The sequence below is a fragment of the Xylocopa sonorina genome, chromosome 6, assembly GCF_050948175.1.
Source record: "Xylocopa sonorina isolate GNS202 chromosome 6, iyXylSono1_principal, whole genome shotgun sequence".
NCBI lineage: Eukaryota > Metazoa > Arthropoda > Insecta > Hymenoptera > Apidae > Xylocopa > Xylocopa sonorina.
In genome coordinates this window covers 8,177,677-8,187,191 of record NC_135198.1, presented here as the reverse complement: position 1 = coordinate 8,187,191, position 9,515 = coordinate 8,177,677, and the positions used below count along the sequence as shown (strand labels likewise).

The window sequence follows — 9,515 nt, the reverse complement described above, 5'->3', positions numbered from 1 at the left end:
TACAATACCATTACCAACATGAAATTCTTCGTAAGTAATTCAATTTGTTCACGCTATACTTAGTCGCGTTATTAAAATTGCGCCAAACTATAATTAGTACTGGTACAACGTCTGCAAAAGCAAGGAAGACTTCTTCCAAAACTATTTCCTAATTACATTCATGTACTTTCTTTAACTACTGAATTATTAACGTCAGATTATATGAAATGGTTATTTTATCACGAAGTACAATTGTAATACATGATTCACTTTTCGTTCGCAGATCGTTCTTGCTGTGATCGCTTTGGCGTCTCCATTGTACGCCCAAACCGAAGAGAAGATAGTGGAGAAGAGAGGCATCATTGGTTTGGGAGGTGGACATGGAGGAGGTAATCAATTGTAGAATTTAACTCCAATATCAGCTATTCTATTCTTTATATCTACCAAGTGAATCTGTTTGAGATAACTAGAGAAATATTCCATCCATATTTTCAAGAGAGATAATTTCAAAAACTGCTGAATCGATCTGAAACATCCTTTTACTTCATTTATCGTTCACTGAAAACCATTCATCAAAATTCTCGAGAATTGACTCGTTTCTAAGCGATTTGGATATTACTCCAGAAAATCGACTCGGTTTATAATAGATTGCTATTTTTAATTATAGGTATCGGCCATTCCTCGTATAGCCTTCCAACAATCACTAGAACCGTCAGCATCTCTGGCGGACATGGTCTTTCTGGACATGGTCTTTCTGGGCATGGTCTTTCTGGACATGGACTTTCCAGTGGACTCTCTTTAGGCCATGGAAGCCTTGGCGGTGGCCATGGCTATGGCCATGGATTTTGAAAGGACTAATATTGATCGTCCTGGGCTTTATTTGGTGGTACTACATTCTTAAAGCATATGTATCGGCTAAAGCAAGATTTTTATACTGATATGTAAAATAAAATTTCATACTTTTTAAATAGTGTTACTACTATTTCTGATATCCTATGTACAGATACTGTAATTTTTAAGAAAACTTAATTGTAAACCGCGTTCCCTTTAATACTACAACCAACTCTAAATTATTAGAGATTGTAGTAGATCATTTATTTTCAATGAAAGGGTTTGAAAAAGGGTTTGTGTCCGAGATAAGGGTACGGCAGAAATTGACTTTATCCATTCTCATATCGATATGAGAACAAAGTTCAAAATTTTGTCGCTAGGCAAGCGTACAAGAATGTTGGGTTAATGTAGTTAGTTGCTATCAAAAAGTTCGATTAAAACAATCATGAACTTTTTGGCTAAAAGTTTAGTGAAGGTAGCTGGATCCTGCTTAACAAATTCCATCAAAGGTACAGTTATTTGTCAGCATAATTACTCATTCTGTTACCTAACCTCTGACCTAACCTAATCAAATCACGGGATATCGTTTTTTCTTTTAAAAGGAATAATTATTTAAGATCCTAATCTTACATATATGCAGTAAATATTGTCTGAAAACAATTATTCGTTATTATCAGACCACTATCAAATAACTTTGATTATGACTATGATAATTTCGATTTTATTCAACTGTTTTCTTATAAGTTGTATGTTTTTTATTGCAGCCAACAAGCCACAGTTAACTAGACTATGTGCAAGCCCTGTAGCACAAGGTATTTTTTTCATTAATAACTATTTAAGATTATATCACTATAAGATAAAAGAAAAGAAATACTTATTCGCATATTTTTAAGCTGGAAGCATATTGAATACCGGTAACTCACATATTGGAAGTCTTATACAAGGTAATGCCCATATTTCTATATTAACAACCAACAAAACTTAGGTACCATTGCTATTATTGAATATATCCCTTAAATATTAATTGTAAATTGAATTAGATGTATGCAATGTATCAAAGAATAAATTAGCTGTAATTGAAAGATAAGGAACAGTAAAGGTTCCAAAGATAAGTTGTATAGCACCATGATGACCCATTTACGTGGGTCAAAATCGCACGAAGCTTCATCGTCATTGTTTGCGTTTCCCATAAGTGTAACAAGGCCGGACAATACCACAGGCGTTCGAGTGACGTCTCCAGTTTCCGTAAGCCTTCCCGACAGATCGGTATCTCCGTTTCTGAACGGAGTAAATGCGGCAAAAAGGGGTAGTGGAGACCTAAAAAGGGGCCACGGTTTTCTTCCTGCATTCTTTCGGCCGCGAAAATGCGCGTGGCTCGCAAAGACGCACGCAGTGCTTCACCTCTTTGATCCCCACGAACAGAGAGACAGAGGGAGATCTCGAAATGCAAAAAGGGGATTCGGCTACTCCGCAAGAAAGGACACGAATGGTTAAGGGCGGGTGGGAGAGGAAGCGGGCTTTTCCTTGGCCAACGGCGAAAATCGCTGGGAATCGAAGGGGGTGACGTGTCCATTTGTGGTTGACCAGTTGTCAGAAGTGATCCCGTGAAGGGTGCATAGGCTGCCGTAAGATTGTTATTCGCATTTTCCCAGTTCTCGCGACGACACAATAGATCGTGGGATAACCTCGATCTCAATAATCAGGAAGAGATGTTATCATTGCGCTCGTTTCTTACAATTTGGATCCACAAAAAGCACCTTTTAGACGCAGCGACTACTTTTTCCTTTTATGGAAATATTTTTCCATAAAATGTTTCATAAATTCTTCCACGAGTATTTCTTGAATATTGCAACAACATCTGATTTGTCGCAAGTGAAGGGCTACGATCGTCCGTCTCAAAATTGAAACGCCACCCTTTCGCAATATTTGTAGCTCGCCCCTGAATGTTTACGGTACGGCTGAAGCCTTCTAATCAGCTTCTAATTACGCAAAATTTTTATTCCATTCATCGAGCAATCGCAACTGCGGATAAGCCGAGGATTTGGTCTCCGGCAGCGTCTTGGCTGCGTGTACGCGACAAAGGCGTAACCACGACGTCGAGAATATTCGCAATGTAATCTTGCGCATTGATCTTCGAGGAAAGGGGTTGCCTTCCATGCATAATAGGTTCTGCTGGTCTCTTGGCTTAGTTAAGCTCGAGTTAGGTCGGATTAGCCAGCGGCAGGCATGGACATCTGTCGTATTGACGGACGGTGGTCAGCCAGATCTCGAAATGAACAACAATGGCACACAGTCTCGACTAACAGACCCTGGTAAATCGTGGACAGCCTATGACTGGCCGGGAAAATATCACGGAATTGTCGTGTCATCCTCGACATTTCACTTAAAGCGCGTTTCAACGTACGCGTGACCATTTCAAGCCACGGATCTATCTCGTGGAGCAGTGGACCATCGAGTCTCTGCGATAATTTTTCGAGCTTCGCACAGATGACACTTATTATGAGAAGTTTATAAAATTCGACGTAAGACTGCATAGGGTTGGCCGATAATCCTAATCGTTCTAATCGTTTAAACGAGCACAGTCGACAGTCTTGCCTAGCGCTCTTTTCTTATTTTCGTAGTTTTGCGAACAGGAAATTGCTGTTCACTTTCGTAGGCGTTTTGTGGAAAGATTCGGTGGACCTTTGCTCGTAACAATGTTGCTTAATAAGCTTATACACGCTCGAGCGAAAAAGGACTGGTCTACGACGAGCGGCTCGCAGATGTCAAGCGCTCGTCATATTTGATATTCCATCGGCTGGGGACCCTCTTCTCCTTCGGTTTGTAAGATTATTTGCGAAAGAGTTTTCAGTTTCCTGGTACCGTTACCGCGCAGTGGGTCTTCCATTTTTCCTGACCTCGTTCACAATGGCTTTGACTGCGACACACCGATCTTTCGAGATTTCCTATTTTCCTATCGAATCATTTTCTTTTCTAATACTTCTTGTGAAATCAAAAATAATTCCATTCTCTTGCATAGAATAAAATAGAGTAATTTAATTAATTAATATCAAACGACAAATCATGGAAATTCTGAAGAACAAAGCTGAGGAATGAAAAAATTCTGTTCCTCGTAGATTGAACTGAAATCAGGAGGAAAATAGTCTCTCGTAAGTTCCTTGTTGCTCAACGTTTCTTGATCTACCGAGATCGACAATATAGTTAAGGAATCGTGTCTCAAGGCGTGATTTCGTCATTGAAACGCCTGTTCGACAGCAATTAGGCCTGGCTCGGTATTGCGCAATCGAAGAATTTCCAGCGAAAACACAATTGTACCCATTCACCGAAACTATTACTTTTTCTTTACGGGCCTACATGTCTACAAAATGAAAGTGCACGCGTTTCTGCAATTTCTAATTGCTTCGAAACCTACTGCTCTACCCATTTCATTCGGATGCTTTAGGGATACAAAGCGCTTCCTCCTATGTTCGTTTGAGGACTAATGATTGTTTTTACCTTAATAAATGCGCATTCTCTCGTTTGGAACATCGTCTACGTGATGTGGTCACGAGGACGGTAGCTCAGCTTAGGAAACGATAAGAGGCGATATCAAAAGTTAGGTGTTACGTTGAATTGCAAAATCGCGAACAGGACGACGCGCTTTTTTATTAGAAAATTGTATCACACATAATAATTAACTTTTAGTTATGTAAAATCATAGGAACTTTTTATCTTGCTACTTTAATTAAATTAGGCTTCGCGCAGATAAGATTGGGATCAACATTGAACCAGCTGCACTACAGTAAACCATATGCAAGGAAGAGGAAGAAGAAAAAGAGTCCTTTCAATGGAAAGCCTTTTGCGAAAGGCGTGGTCATAAAAACACTCATCAAAAAGCCGAAGAAACCGAACTCCGCGAATCGAAAATGCGTGCTTGTTCGCTTATCAATTGGTAAAGAGATGATTGCTTTCGTACCTGGTGAGTATACGTAAAAAATGTTCCCCTGATTTATCTAGGCATCCATTCTTAACGCAGAGTATATAACAAAAATTCGAATAAAGTATTAAAAATTGTTCAGTTGTGAAATAAACATTGTTGTAATTGTAATTCCAGGTGAAGGCCACAATCTTCAAGAACATAACATAGTGCTGTGCAGACCGGGAAAATTGAAAGATACACCTGGTGTTAAGATTAGATGTGTTCGCGGAAAGTACGATCTACCCCATGTGCCGAAGAAAACTAATTAATTGTACGATTCTAAGAACCTCACGTTCTTGTAAATGTTATAGTTTCTTTGCGACCGAAAACTAATGAAGAGCATCCATTAAAAACGTTGTTTATGTTAATAAATCGCACTATCAGTTATGAGTATCCGGATACTTAGCTTTTAAAAAACCTAATTAAAGTGTCCGGATACTTACGGGAACGATGTACCTAAGCATAGATATTCAGAAAATCATCCAACAGCATCGCGAATTCGATCGAAGGGCCAGGGGAAAGGGTTCGGTGAGGTCACGCTCGTCGGATCTAGCGGCCCACAAATTGCGGCCTTTTGACACACATTTTCGAACGCCGTTTCCCCACCGTGCATTTACCGTTAGCTGGACCATGCGTCGTCCACCCGAGAGGAGTAGACACGGACACAATGTATATATCCTTTCTATATCTAGATGTCACAATGCAGAAAGGGTCGTGGACGCAGCCCCCTTCTTTCGAGGTTATTACGGAAGGGTTGGCCTGCTCCTGCATCTGCACCCTGCATCCACCCACGCAGCCACTGGCTATTGGCCATATGACACGCTGACCAACATCCCGGTGTTTTCAAAAGGCTGGCTCTCAACCTTACTCTTTCTTCGAGCCAGTATCCAGAAGGACGTGGTCTTTTTCATCTTGTCGGTACACGCAAGTGGTGGGCGTTGCACGGTTATGGATGCGTATTTTTGACAATACCAATAGTTGCAACGTTAAGGACTTTCGTATAAAATAGAACAGAATTAGAGTGAAATAGAAAATGAACGAAATGAGAACCCAAAGAATGGTCAACCCTTACAGGGAATAACGGTGACGCGAATTGGTTATCGGACTTGCGCATGATCGAAATTCTACATTCATTAAGTCACTACGTCGCATGATTTGTTTTTCCGTAACTTGTGGTGAAAGCGTAATCATACGTTACAATATCTGGAAAGATTCTCGAAGCTGTCGACTGTAAAAATGACAAAAAGGCGAACAAAAAAAATCCGAAGAAAAATTATTTTAATCCGTATACAAGGAGGTCGGAGGTATAGCGACAAAGTGGATTTTTTTGCATGACCCGGGCAAGAATGGTTGTTAACTAATTTAAACCGTTTTCGAAGTCACCCGAAGTTAATCCGTTGCGCTATAATCGAGTTTCCCAGCGGACGCTTCCTACTCTTTACCCCCTCATCGTTCCACCCGTTGTAAACCCCGAGGATACACGTATAATAAAAAGCATCAACGCGACGGTATTTTCGACGACGGAGGGCCGTGAAAAAGTCCGCAGACACAGTCCAGCTATACTTTTATTGCGTTACAAGACGCGCGTGTACCTGACTCCGAGTGCGAGGAGGGTGAAAATACGTATTACCATTTATGGCCGCCTCGCCCTTTACTTAATAAACGTGAAGTCCGTTGGAGTACGCGCCCGAGCCACGACAAACTGTAACCGGTTGCTTTATTACGGTTTTCCGCAATAATCATGTCCTTTTTGTCGGTCGCGTTTCATCCTAATACATTGCTTTCGCTCGTCGTCGCTCGCAATTTTGTCCTGTTAAAAACCAGAACGTACTCTTGCTTATTACCTAGTCCTGCGAAAGGACAATGGAAGAATAGATCTCAGAGAGACTTGACTAGAATGTCTGTTCTTTTTCGCATGCTTTTCAGATAGTTTTATCAATTTTTTAAGAGCGAAAGAACAAGAAGAAGTTATTGATAAGTCACAGAGGCTTCTAGGGATAGAAAGAACGGATGCTCTGGGAAAATAGTTCGACATAGACAACAAAATGGGGGCAGGAGTGCTCAAAATGCACAAATCTCCCAGTGACCGCGACACTCTTTCTGAATGCCCCTCAAACAAATAGCATGTAAACGTTTTTGGCCTCTTCTCTCTCCCTGGAGAGAAAGATTCTCAACTCTTTGCTGTGCGGCTTAGTAATCGGACACCGAGCGATCTGCTCTCGAAAGTTTTTGTCCTCCGCTGCTTTTGCTACAGGCCCTCCTATTTTCAGCTCTCACAAGCTTTTGGATAGACGTTAATCTTGCGACCGGTGCGTTTTCATAAAAAATCTAATGCAAAGAGTACTGTGATTCAAATAATGATATCGAAGTACCAGCATTCGATCACTATTTTCTGTACCATCGAGGAAAATCTTTGAAATTCCATGCAAGTCCAAAAAAAAATTGATTTTCAGAGAGATCATTAAGAGATGCTTATTGCTTGTCAGTAACTTCTACCACAATATACAGAGTGTCTATTCCCACGTCATAGCGAAAGCTTTTCTAAACCTACAAGTTACATTCGCAGACCTTCCCTTGAAACTTGGCCATCTTTGTCGGAAATAAGACGTATCGGTAAGTTGTTTACGGGGAAAGGTATTCAGCTAGAATCGCCACTGAAAAGGAGACTACTCTGTCGATGAATAAAATTTCTTGAAGAATCTGTCCAAAGGCGTGTCTTGCGATACAGCGAACGAAATACGAAAGTTCCCATGGAAAGAAAAGGCTTCCCGCGGGAAAGGAGGGCGTGCGCGAAGACCGGAAATAGGCAAATCTCGAAAAGTCTGTTGGCAAAACTTGCCCGGTGGTCTGACCACAAGATAAATCGAAAAGTAATTACTCTGAGTGATGTTCATTTCTGGACGTCTTAATGCGTCTCCAGCTATTCTATTCTCTTTTTTTTGGAAACGCTCTGGCCAGCTATGGTGTCCAATTCTATTAAAATGACTGATGTCCATCCGAGAACTAAGTCACACTCTGAGACTTACTGCTGAGGTATTCAGAGATTTCTTTATTTCCAAAATTATAAAGTCTTCCACGTAAATAAAACATTTTGGTTTCGAAATTGACTGATTTGAAAATATTATTAATCTAAACGTTCATAAGAAGATCTATTATACGATTTGCCTAACAATCGGTTACCTAATCCTCGTTTATTGCAGAGATTTTGTTTCCAATAACGCACTCAATATTAGTCAAAGCTTAGACGCAATATTGATTACACCCTTCCAGGTTAATTTTTCGTGCAACTTAACGAGGGTGCACTGTTATCCTAGAAAACCTCTGGCTGTTTTATTGACAGAATTTAATTAAACTGGCACAGCTCTACAGAACTCATAATGAGTGGGAAGCGAGCACAGTGATCCGTCTTTGTAGAACGTTGTACTTACATCGGGGGTCAACGATTGTCACCCTTAACGAACGGTATAGTTTTATTACATGTTATAAGGAAGCTTTGCCTTTTACCTGCCACTGTCTTCTCCAGTATTGCCGGTTAATACAAAGCTATTCTGGCTTTTCAGCGAACCCCACACAATGTCCATTGACGCGCTACAATCATCCCTATTTTAACCTTCTCGAAATTAGCCTAATCAAATATAAGGATTTTTACCTCAATTTTATTGCAAATCCTATCAGCGACCGTAGCCAATCTACATCGCTACAGTTAATCCTTTTTCACAGGCAAATTTAAGTAAACTTACTTTTTTATTTGCTCGTGCGGTTATAATCTAATTTTAGGGGGAACGTAAAATGGTCGGAAAATCTGATCTTTTTTCTACATAAGGAATAATCAATTCGTTTTTTTGCCCATTTCATGAATTTGTAATTAAAAACCGCAAAACGCACCACTTATAGATTACAACTATCTTTTGGCATTGTTCGAGTCTTCTGATTATTATGGAAATCGTGTTAGGAATAGCTCTGTAATCCATTAGAATTACAGATCTATCCTCGTCCATGTATCGACAAGAGTCTCAAAGTCGAGATTATTTGATGTTGAAACGAGCGTCTATTCGAAAGAATTTCGGAGATTAGTCAACAGAGGTCGAATACAAATGGAAACATTGCGTGAATCCAATTCCACGAAGTATTATCGTTACAAAACATTATAGCTTCTGATGTGTTTAGGAAGATTTGAAAAAAGACACGGTGATTTGCCTTTGAAGATTACATGTTCCCTGAGATTATCGAAAGCTTTCTATTAGTCATTTGCGTTATCTAATGATGTGTACAAACAGCTAGAATATTGATGATCGGTTGACCAGTTCATGAGAGGGAAGGAATTCATTCGTTTCAGAATGCTAAGATAATCTAAAGATAATACGTTTTTCCATTCATGTAAACACAGAAAAGATGGAGTTCGAGAAAAACTTGAAGAAAAAAAAAAGACTTTCTACCAGATCACCTCATTATTTCCTACATTATCTTCTATATCTTTTTCAATTACCATTCACGTCTTTACCCGGCGATCAATGAAAAATACAACAGCAATGCAAAAGCTCGTCCGTTTCTCCTTACGCGGAAAGTGATTACTCACAGCGGGACAATTTAAAAAACGTCAACGTTGCCGGTAAATTGAGACATTTTCCATGAAAATTTCGCATCCGCGTACCGTTACACGATTTGTATATGGTTCTGTGCGGCTGGGACAGATGCAAATGCGCGGATCCATTCATCTGTCGTCGGACGACGGCCACGGGAAAAATCG

At 40.1% G+C, this 9,515-nt stretch overlaps 1 protein-coding gene across 1 annotated transcript; it reads left to right on the top strand.

Moving 5' to 3' along the window:
* Positions 1-1,167: 1,167 nt before the first annotated feature.
* On the top strand, positions 1,168-5,074 carry Tko (30S ribosomal protein S12 technical knockout). Its single transcript, XM_076896467.1, has 5 exons — positions 1,168-1,319; positions 1,575-1,622; positions 1,704-1,754; positions 4,544-4,768; positions 4,904-5,074. The coding sequence occupies exons 1-5, from the start codon at positions 1,256-1,258 to the stop codon at positions 5,035-5,037; spliced, it is 522 nt and encodes a 173-aa protein (XP_076752582.1). The 5' UTR covers positions 1,168-1,255; the 3' UTR covers positions 5,038-5,074.
* Positions 5,075-9,515: the final 4,441 nt, after the last annotated feature.